The sequence below is a fragment of the Megascapheus bottae genome, chromosome 12, assembly GCF_031878675.1.
Source record: "Megascapheus bottae isolate mThoBot1 chromosome 12, mThoBot2.hap1, whole genome shotgun sequence".
NCBI classification, from domain to species: Eukaryota; Metazoa; Chordata; class Mammalia; order Rodentia; family Geomyidae; genus Megascapheus; species Megascapheus bottae.
In genome coordinates, this window is record NC_143520.1 from 27,067,724 (window position 1) to 27,086,191 (window position 18,468).

General features: G+C 36.5%; 1 protein-coding gene across 4 annotated transcripts in view; it reads left to right on the forward strand.

Annotated features, from left to right (window-relative positions):
- Positions 1 to 18,468, forward strand: part of Neb (nebulin) — a 207,758-nt gene that overhangs the window by 74,692 nt on the left and 114,598 nt on the right. For all 4 annotated transcript variants that reach the window (XM_090343110.1, XM_090343109.1, XM_090343111.1 and 1 more), the window contains exons 47-61: positions 12 to 323; positions 439 to 645; positions 1,618 to 1,722; positions 2,396 to 2,503; positions 6,084 to 6,395; positions 6,587 to 6,790; positions 10,046 to 10,150; positions 11,509 to 11,616; positions 11,971 to 12,282; positions 14,032 to 14,235; positions 14,626 to 14,730; positions 14,817 to 14,924; positions 15,866 to 16,177; positions 16,529 to 16,732; positions 17,183 to 17,287. In XM_090343110.1, the coding sequence (XP_090199236.1) occupies positions 12 to 323; positions 439 to 645; positions 1,618 to 1,722; positions 2,396 to 2,503; positions 6,084 to 6,395; positions 6,587 to 6,790; positions 10,046 to 10,150; positions 11,509 to 11,616; positions 11,971 to 12,282; positions 14,032 to 14,235; positions 14,626 to 14,730; positions 14,817 to 14,924; positions 15,866 to 16,177; positions 16,529 to 16,732; positions 17,183 to 17,287 (2,811 nt within the window). The remainder of the gene's footprint in view (positions 1 to 11; positions 324 to 438; positions 646 to 1,617; positions 1,723 to 2,395; positions 2,504 to 6,083; positions 6,396 to 6,586; positions 6,791 to 10,045; positions 10,151 to 11,508; positions 11,617 to 11,970; positions 12,283 to 14,031; positions 14,236 to 14,625; positions 14,731 to 14,816; positions 14,925 to 15,865; positions 16,178 to 16,528; positions 16,733 to 17,182; positions 17,288 to 18,468) is intronic.

Below are 18,468 nucleotides of genomic sequence, written 5' to 3' on the forward strand. Positions count from 1 at the left end.
TTACTTCACAGTACAAATACAAGTATAATTATGAAAAGGAGAAGGGGAAAATGGTTGGTTTCCGCAGCCTGGAAGATGATCCTAAATTGGTCCACTCCATGCAAGTAGCCAAGATGCAGTCTGATCGAGAGTACAAGAAGAACTATGAGAAGACAAAGACTAGCTACCACACCTCTGCCGACATGTTGAGTGTCACAGCTGCCAAGGATGCCCAAGCCAACATCACCAACACTAACTACAAGCACCTGATCCACAAGTACATCCTCCTTCCAGATGCCATGAACATCGAGCTGACCAGGAATATGAATCGCATACAGAGTGATGTAAGGCTGCCCTTCTATGTGGGTGATACTGGGATGGATCTCTGGCATGGGAAAGGAGAGATTTCTGTACTAGACATTGGTGTGCAAATTGATAGCTTGTCTCTTCTTTTTATAGAATGAATATAAGCAGGACTATAACGAATGGTATAAAGGACTTGGCTGGAGCCCAGCTGGTTCTTTAGAAGTAGAGAAGGCCAAGAAAGCAACAGAATATGCCAGTGACCAGAAATATCGCCAGCACCCTAGCACCTTCCAGTTTAAAAAGCTGACTGATTCCATGGATATGGTGCTAGCCAAGCAGAATGCGCATACCATGAACAAGGTAGGAAGAATTGTTGCCTTTCCCCAGTAAGGAAAGGCTAAAAAGTCCTAGTTCTTGTTTGGAAACTGAACTTGAGTCCATGAGTCCACCACTTCTAGGCACCGGTGAATCATTCATGAACATTGCCTTTGCTATTTTCCAGGGTCCATCTCTGGTTTTGCCTTCCTTTGCTCTTCTAAATGGATTAGAAATTACTTATATTTCTTACAAGTTTTCTGGTGGTTAATTGGAGATAAGAGTCTTGCAGAGATTCATACCCAGGCTGGCTTTGAACCCTAATCATCAAATCTCAGCCTCCTGAGAAGTTAGGATTACAGGCGTGGGCCACCAGCACCAGACAGCATGTGATATTCATTCTATGAATGAAATGCTATGAAATTGCATGAGGAAGTAAGGAGGGGGTAAAGGAAAATAGCAGGAGTTATTGATTGGAGTACATTATATATTGAGTCAAAGTGTCACAGCAAAATTTCCCTTGTGTAGTAAATTTATGCTGATAAAAGTATTTTTTAATTTCCTTTTTTATATACTCAACTTCATAGTCTTGTTTTTAATTTTATTTTATTCATTTTCTTTAAAGATGTATGCAATGGGATTTTAGTTACATAGGTAGATGTATGAATATCATGCATCTTGATTAGTGTCACCCCTTCCACCATTCTTTTCCTCTACTCTGAGCTTCTGAGAAATCATATTTTAAGTGACTTCATTTACATATAAATAATAGAAATACTTTAAATATTATTTTTAAAAAATCTGTGCTTGAAGCTGGACATGTAACACATGTCTATAATCCTAGCATTCAGGAGGCAGGGGCAGGGCGAAGGCCAGCCTCACGCGATGTCTGTTCCAGGTCATGTGTTGTTTTTGTTATTTACTACTTTAAGTGAAGTGCCTTTAAGTATTCCATATTTTCTGTTTGGCCTACACAAATATGCAGATTTCATCTATCTTTTCCCCTCCATTTCCTAGCATTTATATACTGTTGACTGGAATAAAGATAAAACCAAGATTCATGTGATGCCTGATACACCTGATATTTTGCAAGCGAAGCAGAATCAAACACTCTATAGCCAGGTAAAAGAACATAAACATGGTTTTATATTTTCTTTTAAAGCATAGAAGTTTATAATGTGTTTCAGTTAGAAATAGTGATGTAAGCAACAACAGTGGGAAGGAGTGAGTGAATCTGGTTAACCTCAGTTTCTCATTCCTAAAATTGGAATCATGAAAGTGCTATGACATTAGACTGCCATAGAGATCAAATGAGAAATTTCATGACTATTTGCTACTTCAATTACTACTCAGATTTTAACAGAAATACATCCGTTGAATGAATTTGACTCAGAAAAGCTTAAACAATTATTGTAATATATGAAAGACATTGTAACTATTACTTTTAACATTAAGTATTTAAAATTCTGTGGTTTTTTCTTGTCATTTTTATAATCTTAGTACCAGTGTTTAAAACAATTGGTTGTAGTAAAGAGCAGAAAGGAAGATACTGATAAGCCTGATAAGACTATAGAGTTGTTGAAAAATATTCAAATACTATCAGGGAGTCTCAGAGCCAGAACCAAAAATAGAAACAGAGCCACATCAGATGATACTGTTCATCTGTGAAACAACCTGTTTTTATCTTCAGAGATGGGGTAGATTAGGTTAGAATTTGGTGAAGACTCTATGTAAGCTTTTGCTTAGTAACTTTTAATATAGAAAGAGTAATGCTAAAACATTTCTTAATTTTCAGAAACTCTATAAACTTGGATGGGAAGAAGCACTGAAGAAAGGCTATGATCTCCCAGTTGATGCCATTTCTGTACAGCTGGCCAAGTCTTCAAGAGACATTGCTAGCGATGTAAGTATGTCTATAAGTATATACGTTTATCTCCATCAGATGACTAGATGGCGGCAACTATGTTTATAGAAATTCTTTACTTTTCAAAATACACTGGTTCTCCTTTCATCTAACCTGCCGTCCATCTTACCCAAAATTTACTCTTCATCAGTGTTTAAACATCAGTAGGTGCTTCTTCATTCCAGGTTGGGCCAAAGACCCTCAAAGCGTTATTACATTGAGATGTTTTGAGATACTTTAAAGAGCTACAGATTTTAATTTTTTCCTAATTTACTTGAAATTAACTTTTGTTTTCCCACTAGGCTATGTTTAAAATTTTATTTTATTGTTGGAGTGATGTACAGAGGAGTTACAGTTACATTCATCAGTAGTGGGTACATGGGTTTCTTGAACATTGTTACCCCATCCCATGTTTTTCTCCCAATTTCCCTCCTCCACCCCCTCCCAGTTCTCTACACTAGGCTATTCCAAGTACCAGCTAATAAATCAACCTCAAATATCCAATAACAATGCTTTTCTACATGTATATATTTAAAAATGAACTACAAGTTACTTACATTTAGGCCATTCATTCACTAACATAATTGTAATAAATTAGCATAGAAAATCTTGAAAAGTTTAGGAATTTATATTTATGGTACATATGGTACCATAAAAATTTAAACATCTGGTCCAAAATTCATAGAAAAAGGGTACTTGTACTGTAAGAGACTTCTAGTTATAATTAGAAATGGAGCACATTTGCCAAATAAACTAGATAAGGTTCCTCTTTATGAATGGTTTTCTATATGTCTACTTAGATAAAATGTATATAGACAAAGCCAGGAATGGTGGCTCACACCTGTAATCCTAGGTACTCGGGAGGCTAAGATCTGAGGATCTAGGTTCAAAGCCAGCCTGGACACTGTAACTGGTGAGACTCTTATCTCCAATTAACCACTAGAATACTAGAGATGGCTCTGTGGCTCAAGGGGTAGGGCAGTTACCTTGAGCTGAAGAGCCCAGGGACAATGCTGAAGCTCAAGAGTTCAATCCCCATGGACTGACCAAAAAAAAAAAAGTTTGTAGACAAATAGTTCATTTTTGTCCATAGAGTAACCAAGAAGTAATAAAGGATCATGGTTTTAAAAAATAAATTACTAAAACTTCGTAGAGAATTCAATTTTTTTTGTTTTGCTGTTTTGTCAGTCATGGGTACTGAACTCATAGTCACTGTCTATGAGGTTTTGTTGTTGTTGTTGTTGTTGCATTTTTTCTGAAGGCTATCTCTCTTCCACTTGAACCACAGTTCCACCTTTGCCTTTTTGGGGGGGAGAGGCATAGTTAATTGGAGATAAGAGCCTCATGGACTTCCTTGCTTCAGCTGGCTTTAACTCGTGATTCTTAGATCTTACCCACCTGAGTTGCTAGAATTATAGGTGGGGCCACCAATGCCCTGCTGAGAAGTACAATGTCTTAACCAGCATTTTTATAACAAAAGAATGACTTGATTTAATAGGTCAGTTAAAGTGCAAAGTGGAAAGAATGTGTAAAAGACAGAATCTGACACCAAATTACAAAAATGTTAGAGAATATTCTAGCTAATTCAAAGGTGGCACTCAGAAGTACTGGAAAAATGTATTAGGATTGTTACCCATGTCTGGCTTGCAGGTCAATACCTCATTACAGTGAGTCAGCGTAATGATTATCCTAAAATGATACAGATGCTTAAATGTTCACTAGAAATTCAACAAATAATAGCTTAAGAATTAAAAAAATAATATTAGTATTACAGAATAATCTACCATTTTATATAACCTGAATTCTTTCCTGTGAACTCATTACCAAGAATCTTTAGAAATCTTATACTAAAATTAACTATAAGTGAACTTTTATACCACGGTAGAAATTATATTTCCTAAGATTCAAATGACATATGTGTATATGTATGTAACTTCAACTCACAGCTCTTTCTGAGTATGTGATTTAATAAGAACAGAAATTAGAAGATAACAGTTTAATCCAACTTTTCAGTCAACATTCTATCTTGTCTCCACATCCAACTGCCTCTGGATATATAGATGACTATGAATTTCAGAATCCTTCAAGTCAGGTCATGTCCTTGTGGGCCATCTTTGTCATTATACATTTCCTTATTTCAACTTTATATACTTTACTAACCAACCTGATGGCTTTGTCTCTCAAAATGCCTTTTAAACTAGAGGTAGAACTAGCACCTGTATCGGGTTCTGTTAAATCAGCACTTAGTTTCATCACCTCAAGAGAAAACTCCATTCCACTTAGCAGTTACTTTCTTACTATTTCCTTCCACTGCATAGCAACTATCACTATGCTTCCTGACTTTATGGATTTGTCTACTCTGAAATGTTACATGTAACTGGAATATTAACTGCTATGTCTTTTTTTGTGTCTGATGTTTTTCAGCTAGCATAATTTGTTGAGATCAGGCATGCTATAGCATGTATCTGCCCATCATTTCTTTTTATTACTGAATATTTCACTGTATATATATATATATATACCATATTTTATTTACCCATTTATCCAATGATGGATATTGGTGTTATTTCCAGCTCTGGTTGAAGTTTAGGATTTGTGTAGGAGGGAAGGGAGACAAATTGCTACTGTGAATCATATTGTTATAAATATTCATGTACTTATAAAAAATGACAGTGCCTCAAAATTTAGTATTGTTTTGATGCAGGATGTTAGGCTGGAGTAAATGAACTGCTGGTGTACATTTATCTGTGCTCCACACAAAATTTGTGGCACTACTTATTGTATAAGTAATGTTGTCAGATTGTCCATATCAAGGATAAAATAAACTTAAAGTATTAATATATGTCTTAATATATGTAACAATAAAACTAGGTTTTATGAAAGAGTAGAACCTACTCTATGAATTAGGACATGCTTAGCAGCTAACAACAAGTAAATGGCATTGGATTCATTTTTATCTTTGTTGTTACTATCAATGGCACAGATATTAATTTTTTAATTGAAACTTAATATTAGATTTTTCTTTTATTTAAATTTAGGTAGTTCATTTTTATTTCTTTGGAGTTACATTGTACTCTTCAAGGACTTTCTAATTTCATATTTCAAGCCACTTGTGGATATAAGATATTAATATGGGACTGTTTATCTCATATAACCATGGGAAAAACCTCTGGAAACCCTGCTACTGAGTAAATTCATCTGTGGTTTTAAGCTTGTTTACCAGGCAATGTACTTAATAATTTTTCTGCATTTTAGCCCATATTTTTTTCAGTAAGATGATCATTTCCAAAAGATTTTAGGAAATGTTACCCTGAAGTCAGTCTATAGTATATGGAGCATTTATTTGTGCGTCTAATTGGAATCTATTAATTCCTCATGATAATCTCTCTTGCTACTCAATGACATCAGATTTCTTTGGAAGCCTCCACTTAAATAGCAAATAAGAAAACTTTCCTTACCTAAGTTAGCATAGATTTCCCTTCTCTTGTTTCAGTGTATGAAAACAAGTTTGAAAATTGAACAAGTTTACCTTAACTTGACCTTTGTTTGTATTGACATATTGGATTTCCTTTTATTTCAGTTTAAATATAAACAAGGGTACAGGAAGCAACTTGGACACCATATTGGATTCCGCAGTGTGCAGGATGACCCAAAACTTGTGTTGTCAATGAACGTAGCCAAAATGCAGAGTGACAGGGAATACAAGAAAGACTTTGAGAAGTGGAAGACCAAGTACAGCAGCCCAGTGGACATGCTGGGGGTGGTGCTGGCCAAGAAGTGTCAGGCCTTGGTTAGTGACGTGGACTACAAGAACTACCTGCACCAGTGGACGTGCTTGCCAGACCAGAACGATGTCATCCAAGCTAAAAAAGTGTATGAACTCCAGAGTGAGGTCAGTGTCTATTAACCTTTGTTAGTGTATGTGATGCTTCATCTTTCATATCAGTAGCCATTTAGTTATAGACAGCAGAATTTAGAGCAATTGTTACTGAAAATCTAAATGCATGTGTTTGTAATGTGTATAGACAGTCCAAGGGGCCAGGTGAAGACCAGATTGTGATGGCTTGCTTTGTCCTTTCACAGAATATGTATAAGTCTGACCTTGAGTGGCTGAAAGGCATAGGATGGAGTCCTCTTGGTTCTTTAGAAGCAGAAAAGAACAAGCGGGCTTCAGAAATCATCAGTGAAAAGAAGTATCGCCAGCCTCCAGACAGAAACAAGTTCACCAGCATTCCTGATGCCATGGACATAGTTCTGGCAAAAACAAATGCCAAAAATAGGAGTGATGTGAGTAATGTTTCAGAAATTAATGAAGTGGAATATACTGTCTGCTCCCTAGCAGTTTCTCAATAGTATACATTTAATAAAGCAATAGAATAGCAAAGGATTACTTTCCACAGGACTACATGATATTTTTTTCATATATTTTTATTGTAATTAAAAGAAGGGTTACATGATATGACTACATGATATTTTATATTGGTTTACTTTATGTTGATTTGTGGAATAATATAAAAATAATTTGATAGTCATTCAAATTTGTTTAATTAGAATGTAATGAGAAAGTTACTGAAATGCTTTTTTTCGTGAACCTTCAGGGCATTAAAGACAGAATTTTATTTTTGATTACAATAGAGTATGTGAGGGACCGGGAGTTTGGCTTAGTGGTAGAGTGCTTGCCTAGCATGCACGAAGACCCGGGTTCAATTCCTCGGTACCACATACATAGAAAAAAGCCAGAAATGGTGCTGAGGCTCAAGTGGTAGAGCTCTAACCTTGAGAAAGTCCAAGGACAGTGCTCAGGCCCTGAGCTCAAGCCCACGACTGGCCAAAAAAAAAAACAAAAACAAAAACAAACAAACAAACAAAAAAAACCACGTATGTCCTAATCTACAATAGAGTATGTGAAGGGGAGAGCAAAGTGGAAATGTTGTAGAGTGTTTATCTGCCACATGTAGTAGCTTCAGGGGCAGATCCTATCTCAAAATACAAAAAAGAAAGTGTATTTTCTCCCAAATGGAGAAAGGCTCCTCATCACTACTCAACTAAATAGATTAACCCTGAACATTACAAACATTACGAAAATAGGTATTACATAAATATATTAGTAATTGTCTTAGAGAACCTAAAAATACACATGCATGTATGATCTAAATGTATATTTATACATAGTATCTACTATACAATGTGCTGTGTAGTCTACCTATATCACATATATGAAAAGTTTTATATAATATATATAGGCCCTTATTTAGCTCATTAAATATGAATAAATTATAAACCCTCTCTCTTTAGCTGAATCCATACACTTTTTGCAATTTTGTTTCCTAAAAGCTGTAGTAAATGCTGACCTATCAGTGTACTATGAATGTTTTAAGTATCCTTCCTTCATTTTTTTGTTTTATTATGACAGTTTTAATCAAAATGATTGATGAAGCACACATCTGTGCAAAATAATTCCTCATTCTTATGAAATTTTTTCCTTTCCATGAAGCTCTGAACTTACAATAAGGTGACTAAAAGAAAAACTTTAGCTCTTAAGGTTGCTTTACATACCCCTAACCGTGTGAGGTAGTTGCAGAGACTCTGATACATTAATTCTCTAGGGCCCAGGCAGAATCAGAACCAGCTAGGGTCCTTGATGCTGCTATCTCTTCTTTTGAGTATATCTATTCTAGTATGAAAACTATTTAGCATTCTTTTTCTGGTTCCATGGGATAAAAGTAGCATATTCCACTGAATGTACTAAAACAGTCTGGTTAGTGCTTTTCAGTGGGGACAATTTTGTCCCACAGGAGATATTAGACACCATCTAGAAACATATTTGCTTTTTGTAACTTGGTGGTGGCATGCTACTGGCCTCTAGTGGATGGAAACCAGGGATGCTGATGAGAATCCCACAATGCACAAGAATCAGCTGGTGACCAGCACCAACAGTTGAAAGATTGAGAAGCTCTGTTGCTGGGAATGAATCAGAAAGGTAGGAGCAGAACTGGAGTAAATATAGATGAGAGTTAAGGAGCCTCATTTGGCTTTTGTCCTAGAGATCTTAATTCACTTTTCTGGTTTATATGCACTGAAGTAAGCATGTTAAAAAAGAAAGAAAGAAAGAAAATGCCAGTCCTACATGTCTCACACTATACACCTCAAAGGTACATTCATAAGTATGAAAACACATTGGAATAATTTCTGTGATACGCAAAAGCTAAAAGATAGTATAGACTTCATACTTCTCACCCTGATTGCACAGTATAGACTATACTCTGTTCACCCGGATTGCATCATTTTAACACATTTGCTTTCTTATCTCTTCCTCCTTTCCATCGACTTTCAGTCGGTGAGATGTGAGTTGCTTCCTGATGCCACATTACTCCTAAATACTTCAGAGTATATATCTTGCTAATAAGGTCCTTCTCTTATATAACCACAACAGGATGATCAAAATCAAGGAATTAATGTTGACATGATATAGAATTTGTTCAGTTATACCACTAATACCCCTTATACTAAAAGAAAAATTTGTCCCTGGCTCAGAATCTAATCCAAGATCATATATTTTACTTGGAAGCCTTTACAATACTACACTCCCCTACACTACACTACACTACACTATATTTCTCCACTATTTCCTGGTCATTAAAGTCTTTGAATCTGTGAGAAAAGAAAAGACAGGCTAAGTATTTCATAGAAGAATCTCATCCATTTTAGTTTACCATTGTGTCCTCGTTGATTTAGAAGGATGTCTAATGTCGCATCTTCCTCAGTACTTCTTATAAGGTGATATATGATATCAAGTTGTCCTATTATTGATTGTTTTAATTTTGATAATTAACTTTTTAATTAAACTTTAGATTATTATGCCTGATACATTTATGGTCAAGTTACTGTTTCATCCTTTATAATTGATAAAAAGTATCTTAAAGGGAGATTTTTTTCAACACTAAAAATTTCTGTTTTTCAAACTTTTATTCCTTTATTTTAGCAAATCTGTGAAATTTTTATTTGGTTCCTGTTTACCCTCTGTTGAAGACAAAAATACAGATGGCTTTAGGATATCTGTACAATATTGATAAACTTCTAAATAGTCCTTTTAGGGATCCTCGGATTATACATATTTTTATCCTCCAAAATAATTATATAACAATGTAAGCCACAGATCTATTGAGAAATATGTAGGTCCTTGTTTCTCTACATTCTTTGAATAAGTTGTCTTTTGAGAAGACAGAGGTAAATACCAATTAAACACTAAGGAAGATTTTTACATCCCCAAAGTAGTACATCTCCATTCCATTTGATACTGGCAAAGGTTCTACTTGAGTTGATTTCTTATAGGCAGTACTATATGGAACTTTGAAAAGGAGATCCATAATCTACAGGGGGGTATATTCTAGGTAAGTCAAGAAAGCTGCTCTTTTTTCCTCATTATGTTGTCTCCTATGTTTCAATTACAATGTTTAAAGCACATGAATTCACAATGTAATTTGAAGCCATGCCATGTACTAATCTAAAAATACACTGAAAACTTCTTATTTCTTATTTTAGAGACTTTACAGAGAAGCGTGGGACAAGGACAAGACTCAAATCCACATCATGCCTGATACCCCTGACATCATGCTGGCTAAGGCAAACTTAATAAATACTAGTGATGTAAGTTTCCAGATTCAGCCTGCATTTTCAGAGAGTCCAGTTTAATTGCTTCTCAGGCTATGAAGTTAAAAGTTCTTTTGAATTTCTGGATCATTTTCATTTGTAAATGGCATGAGACTTACAGATTTAAGATGTGAGTGTCCCTAACTTGGACAGAGTTGGAGAAGAGTGCTTCCTGTTCCTTTATTTCATTACTGTGCATCTCATTAGAATAAACTGAATTACTTTACTCTCCCTCATATGGATAGGTCTTATTTATGGGCAGAGAGAATTCTCTCCAGATCTGCATTATTTTCGTTTGTATCAACTTTGAATGCGTAAGCACACTAAAACCCATGCAGGGGAATTTTGCTTTTAATTTTATTCTCATCATAGAGTAAAAACTAGTTATTTAAAATAAGTTATAAAATGTAATAGAATAACTGTCCTAAGACTCTTATCTCCAATTAATTACCAACAAACCAGAAGTAGAGCTGGTGACTATTCTTGAGCAAAACAAGCTCAAGAGCAGGGTTCAGGCCATCAATGCAAACCCAAGAACACACAAAGAAAATATATCTTTAAGTAGTTGTACAAAGGAGTTTCAAGTCAACATGTCAGTTTATGATCGCAATGCCTCATGATCCATGAGAATAATTATAATACTGATGAATATATTGGAGTAAGACTCCAAGAGCTAAACTACAAGCCTACATCCAAGATCAACAGGCATTTAAACAGTCTGATTTTTTAAATAAAATGCATTTAATTTATATTGTCAATTATCTCTTTCTGACACAAATCTGAGGAAACAGCATTTTACATGTAAGGTTTTCTAATTCAGTAATTACAATGTTTAATTATTAAAGTTTTGAACATTATGAAGATTGTGTCTTACCTACAGGTAGTTATCCTTCTTCAGCATGACCTGTAACATGCGGTGGTCACTGTTTCACAATGCATTAGCCATGCAGAAGCAACCATCCCTTATGCACAATTTTCCTTCACTAGAAGATTAAGGTGGAAAGGCATTTGCTCTTATTGTAGCAACTGGTAATGAAACACTCAGCAATAACTGGAAAAACCTCCTAAATTATAATCCATTTCATTTTCTCTAACACTTGGCCTCTGTGGCATTCTCGTAAGTATTAGGGAAGAACTAGCATTTAATTCTGTGCATTGAGGTAATCAAAGAGATTAAAAGTGTAAAATATGTTCATTAGCAATCTGTAGCCATAGTTTCCAATTACTTTTGAGTTGTCAAGAGCACAGATACTGTTCTCATGGACTATTAAAACATTTAACACATTGGACTCATTATGCTGCAGTTGTTCATGAAAAGTCATTTTCCCTAAAGTGATCATCTTTTCTCTCAACAGAAACTCTATCGAATGGGTTATGAGGAGCTGAAGAAAAAAGGTTACGATCTCCCAGTGGATGCTATTCCCATCAAAGCTGCAAAAGCATCTCGGGAAATTGCTAGCGAAGTAAGACTTTACTTCCCACTGCTATTGATTAGATTGCAATTTATCACTTCAAAGCAACCTGAATGTAATTTTAAATTGAACAAAATCGTCTAAGGGGTAATAAATTAAAGCAGAATGAAGTGATCCTAGGTATGCAGTTGTAGGAGGGGGATAAGATTAAAGGTACATTTATGATATGTGGAATTTAAAGCTGAAGTTAGCCTTTAATCCCTCTTATTTGAAAGCTTATTTGATATTTTTGGCTCTCCAGGCTTAGTAAGATCTTTAAAGTTAATGAGCTTTGTAATTTGCCGCAATGATGACAACAAAAGCTAATTTTGAAAGGAATTAGACATGTATTTTCTTTTTATTTAGTACAAGTACAAAGAAGGCTTTCGCAAACAGCTGGGCCACCACATCGGAGCCCGGAACATAGAAGATGACCCGAAGATGATGTGGTCCATGCACGTGGCCAAGATCCAGAGTGACAGGGAGTACAAGAAGGACTTTGAGAAGTGGAAGACCAAGTTCAGCAGCCCAGTGGACATGCTGGGGGTGGTGCTGGCCAAGAAGTGCCAGACCTTAGTCAGTGATGTGGATTACAAACACTACTTGCACCAGTGGATTTGCCTGCCAGACCAGAGCGATGTCATCCATGCTCGGCAGGCCTACGACCTCCAGAGCGATGTGAGTTTAAGGTTTTCCTTTGCTTGATGACATAATGTGTCTGCTTTTATAAGTATCAAAGTTCTCCTCAAGTGAACGGAGTTGAGTTTACAGAACCAAGTTCAACTTCCCTGGATTAATGCACAGAATGTGTTCTGCTACCCAGATAGCTGTAGGTACCATTTTTGTTCCACAGAAAAAGAGACAAATACCCCAGAGGCTTCAATGCATGCTCCTAGTTTGCTAATCAAGGCATTGAAAAATTGACACATTCTCTACATGCTTTTGTTAGGGGTTTTCTGAAATTTAATATGCATTAAAAATCAACAAACTCAGTCAGGTGTGGTGGCTCATGCCTGTAATCCTAGCTATTCAGGAGGCCGAGATCTGAGGATCCCCGTTCAAAGCCAGCCCTGGCACTAAAGTCTGTGAGACTCTTATCTCCAATTAACCACTAGAGGGGTCTCTGAGCTGAAGAGCTCAGGGATAACACCCAGGCCCAGAGTTCAAGTCCCACAAAAAATAAAAATAAATAAACAAAATCTTCCAATTAAAAACATGTTTGGATAGGTTCAATGATTTCCCTCATTTGTCATAATCAATAGAAACCTTGGGCTCTGCTAGCAGAGGTTACAATAAAACAAAACCTAGATACATAAGGCCATATAGAATAACCGGTAAATGGAAGGACCTCTAGGATATAGAAACAAAAGCCATATCATGAGTGACTGTTGTCCTTAATGTACTATGTTATCTCTTATCTCTTTTACTGTCCCTTGTTTGTCCTAGCCTGTGGATGCTGAGTCATAATGTCAAAGAGAATTGGAATGCCATTCTCTAAAATCAAGGAAAGTTGGGAGTGACCTATTAACCTTACAGGGACCAAACTTTCTGCCCTTAGGCCAAGTGCTGGCAAAGACAACTGGCTGTTTTTTGTTTTATCTCTTGAGAACAGGAAGTCTCCCCACTGGAGATCATTCTCACAAGAGATTGTGGACTGGTTTTCTGAACTTATTCTCCTGTTTGATAATCAATAAATACCCTGTGAATAAGACCTTGGGGTATCTGTGGAAGAAGCCACAGACCTTCTGGTGCCCGAAAATTTAAAAAAAGCATATTTGGTTGATTTATAATATGTAGCCAGCTTTTGAAATTTCCCAATAATTCAAGCACTAAAAAATAATAATATAGGAGGCCGGGAGTTTGGCCTACTGGCAAAGTGCTTGCCTAGCATGCATGAAGACCCAGGTTCAATTCCTTGGTACCACATACATAGAAAAAGCCAGAAATGGTGCTGTGGCTCAAGTGGTAGTGCACTAGCCTTGAGAAAGCCCAGGGACAGCACTGAGACCCTGAGTTCAAGCCCCAGGACTGGCAAAATAATGATGATGATGATGATGATGATGATGATGATGATGATGATGATGATGATGATAATGATGTAAGCCAGGTGCTGGTGGCTCATACCTTTAATTCTAGCTACTCAGGAGACTGAGATCTGAAGATCACAATTCAAAGTCAGTCTAGGTAGGAAAGTCCATAAGATTCATCTCAATTAGACTACTCAGAAAAGTCTGTAAGTAGCACTGTGGATCAAGTGATACAGTGCTGTCCTTGAATCAAAGAAGCTTAGGGATAGTGCCCAGGCCCTGAGTTCAAGCTTTGGCACTGGCACAAGTAAAAATAGCATAATAATGGAATATAATATAAATTTTTATTTCTTTAGAATCATATGCTTAACATTTAATGATTTATTACTTGAAATTTCAGAATTTGTACAAAGCTGATCTTCAGTGGCTAAGAGGCATTGGCTGGATGCCTACTGGTTCTCTTGAGGATGAGAAGAACAAAAGAGCTACTCAGATTTTGAGTGACCATGTTTACCGTCAGCACCCAGATAAATTCAAGTTCTCCAGCCTAATGGACTCAATACCTATGGTGTTGGCAAAAAACAATGCTATTACCATGAATCATGTAAGTCCATTCTTAGCATGAAGGAGGTATTTGGGGGTGAGGGATGGAAACTGAAACCCATTTATACAAGAAAATTTATAAGTATATGGCTATATGGCATGATATTAAAGGGGCTTTTAAGTCAATGTATTTCTTGCCAAAGCAAGATTGAAAGTGTCACTTGTCACTGAGAATTACACTACTCCACAATCCAGTGCATAGCCTACAAAATGAAGGAGAAAAAAAGGAGTGGTAGGTAGAGAGGCATGAGTGGCATTGATCAAGATATATTGCATTCATAAACTGGTAAATGGCAACTCCTTTGTACAACCTCTTAAAGATAATTTTTAAAAAGTCAAATAGGATCAGACTACTCATTACAGATATGCACTTGTTATGTCTTTGTTTTAGCATCTCTATACAGAAGCTTGGAATAAAGATAAAACTACTGTCCACATTATGCCAGACACACCTGAAGTTGTACTAGCTAAACAAAACAAAGTGAATTACAGTGAGGTAAGCAATACATTCATAGTACAAGATAGAGTTTCCTTTCACTGCACTTTATAATTGAAACTTACAATGGGTTTTGTCTACTGCAGAAATTATATAAACTTGGACTGGAAGAAGCCAAGAGGAAAGGCTACGATATGCGATTGGATGCCATTCCCATCAAGGCAGCCAAGGCCTCCAGAGACATCGCAAGTGACGTAAGTGCGGCTGAGAAGATCTGCTTTCAAAATCATATTGTTTCTCTTGGATCTATAGTGGAGCAAGTGCACTACGAAAGTAGAACCCTTGCGAACAACCCCCTGCCCCCAGAAGTAGATGAAACTAATGAGAATTTTATTGTCATCATGAAATTTTAGCCATGGTTGAGTCCATAAGTACCATTTCAAAATACATCCATAGCTTACTGAACCAAAGCATGGAAGAGTTGGCTATGGTTCAGATATTATTATTTTAGATTTTTACATGCTATATTTCTTGTGACATATATATTATAGGGTCCCTTCCAAGCCTAGCCTGTGCCCTCTGTACTAATGAATGTGTAAATAGGACACAGTTATTCACAGTTGACCTATCCGTCTGAGCCACATATTGTCTAGGCACCCACAAATTGGTTGCAGAAATTTCCTTTTGTCAACAGATTTTCACACCTTCCTAAAAATTGTTATGCTGTCATTTCTTTTGTCCATGATTTAGAAACATTTTCCTTTATTTCAAATATATTAGAAGTAATTATAACATAAATTTAAATGATCAATAATCAGAGAAGGGTTACATTGTTCATGTATGCCCTAGAATGAAATCCTGTTGCTATTAAAATCAAGTATATGGAGAACATTGAGTGACAGAAGAATGCTTACATAATAACTTGGAAAGCAAGCTAAACCCCATACAATGCTTGACTCATATTTCAATTTTACTGTCTTTCATATGCATGTACCACAGTTTGTTCTGAGTAGTAGAATTATGTTTCAATTTTATTTTTTGGTGTATCTATTTCACTTATTTTCTAAATAGTTTATCACATGCAAATATCCATTTGTATACTCAAAAGACATGTATTTATTTTAGTTGATAAAATAACTTGGGGCTGTTTTAACCAAAAGTCAAAAGAGATGAATGAAAATCCTTCTTCCTACAGTTCAAATACAAAGAAGGCTACCGCAAGCAGCTAGGCCACCACATCGGAGCCCGGAACATAGAAGATGACCCGAAGATGATGTGGTCCATGCACGTGGCCAAGATCCAGAGTGACAGGGAGTACAAGAAGGACTTTGAGAAGTGGAAGACCAAGTTCAGCAGCCCAGTGGACATGCTGGGGGTGGTGCTGGCCAAGAAGTGCCAGACCTTAGTCAGTGATGTGGATTACAAACACTACTTGCACCAGTGGACGTGCCTGCCAGACCAGAGCGATGTCATCCATGCTCGGCAGGCCTACGAGCTCCAGAGCGATGTGAGTACTGAGGATGATAGAAGTTAATGAAGTGACTCTCCTTTGACAAGGTAGCCAGAGGTGGTTTCAAGCTTACCCATCTCTGCAAAGAGGGAGTAGCATATCTGCCTTCTTTATGAATATTCATCATTTAACATTCCTGACTTGGTGGCCTACTAAATTGTATTTGCATGAGGCCTCTAACAGAGCTGGAGACACAGCCTCAGTGAATGCGTGCCTACCAAGCATGAAGCTCTGTGCTGCCAAAAATAATAACAACAACAATAAGCAATAGTGTTCTTGATTTCTTGTCCTTTAAATGAAAACACTTCCAGGTGAGGATGAATACTGACAGAGAATTTGTGTCAACAGAATATGTACAAGTCCGATCTCCAGTGGTTGAAAGGCATTGGCTGGGTGCCCATTGGCTCTTTGGATGTGGAAAAATGCAAAAGGGCAACTGAAATCTTGAGTGACAAAGCATATCGTCAGCCACCAGACCGATTCAAGTTTACCAGTGTGACTGATTCTCTGGAACAAGTATTGGCCAAGAATAATGCCATTACTATGAATAAGGTGAGCCTTCAAAATTTAGAGAACCTCAACCAAAGAAGAAGGAAAGTGACTGAGCAAAGAAATGAGTTCTAAGCCACAAAAGGTGTCTATACAATATCTATTCATCATCTCTTCTCTAATTTATCACCTAATGTTTACTGGATGTATGTCACATTTAAATTTTAATATTCCCTCATGATGTCCATAAAAATTACATATTCTCTGGCTAAAGTCTTTACATAAAAATGCTTATTCTTTCAACTATCACTATTTTCAAATTATTAGGAGTTATTTATAAATATCTCTTCCATTGTGAACTAATTGAAGATGTTTATAAAACATGTGTATATAAAATTCTATAACCTTTTTGTTGTTGTTGACAAAATTCTCATGGTCCTAAAATTCCTACTCATTATGCACTGATTTCTCTTTTTTTTTTGTCCTGATGGATTTGTGTATTTTCTTTGACAGCGTTTGTACACAGAAGCCTGGGACAAAGACAAGACACAGATCCACATAATGCCGGATACACCTGAAATCATGCTGGCAAGAATGAACAAGATCAACTACAGTGAGGTGAGAGCAGATGCTCATGCCTCCATGCTTTCACAGTTTTGTATGTCAATTATGTCAATGGTGACATAATACTAAATGGCAGCTTTATAAGCAATCTCTTTTTTTGCGCTTTTTATAAATACCAGCTTTTACATGTCTTTATCACAATCATAAAAGTTCAGTCTTAATATGACTCATAATTACTTCAAAGAGATTATTAAAAAAGATTAGTAAAAGAGATTATTAAATAGACCCTTTCCTTTTTTATTATTATTATTTTAATTATTATTTGTTGGTCACGGGGCTTGAACTCTAGGCCTGTGTGCTGTCCCTGTGCTCTTCAGCTCTAGGCTACCACCCTACTCCCAGTTTTCTAGTGATTAATTGGAGCTGAGTCATTCTTTAATGTCCTGGCTGGCTTTGAATTGAGATCCTCAGATCTCAGCCTCCTGAGTAGCTAGGATTATAGGTGTGAGCCACTGCAGCCAGCTCCTCATTAATTTTTGAAGAGAGGAAATTAACAATAAAGAAAATGGATATATATCTCATTCTGATATTAAAGCAAAGTTTTAGTAAATTTTCCATATATGGGTATTGAACTTAAGTTATAGTTTAAGGATAAAATTTAATTTGTGTACGTGTGTATGTGTGCATGTGTACATGTGTGCTGGACTTGCAGGTCAAACTCAGGGTCTGGACACTGTTCCTGAGCTTTTTTGCTCAAGGCTAGTGCTCTACCACTCAGCCACACCTCTAGCTTTTTGGTGGTTAATTAGAGAAAAGAGTCCCATGGAATTTCCTACTTGAGCTGGCTTCAAATTGCAATCCTCAGATCTCAGCCTCCTGGGAAAAGTTAATGTTTTTAATTATAAAATTAAAGTACTAACATCACAATATTATCAAATAACACACAGAGGCAGAGACTTTGAGAATCTTTTTGTATATTCTAACAAGCCCACTTCCTTTTCACTTCTAATGAGCACGAGGCCATCTGGGATTTGATTTGGTAGAAACATCACCCTCCCTTCTAGGAACAGAGATCCCATCCAACAGGGTCAGTCTGCATAGGAATTCCCAAAGACAAGAAGCTTGTCATAGGAATCAGTTCATTTCTTCTGGAAAATCCCATTCAGTGTGTGTGTGTGTGTGTGTGTGTGTGTGTGTGTGTGTGTGTGTGTGTGTGTGTGTGTGTGTGTAAATAC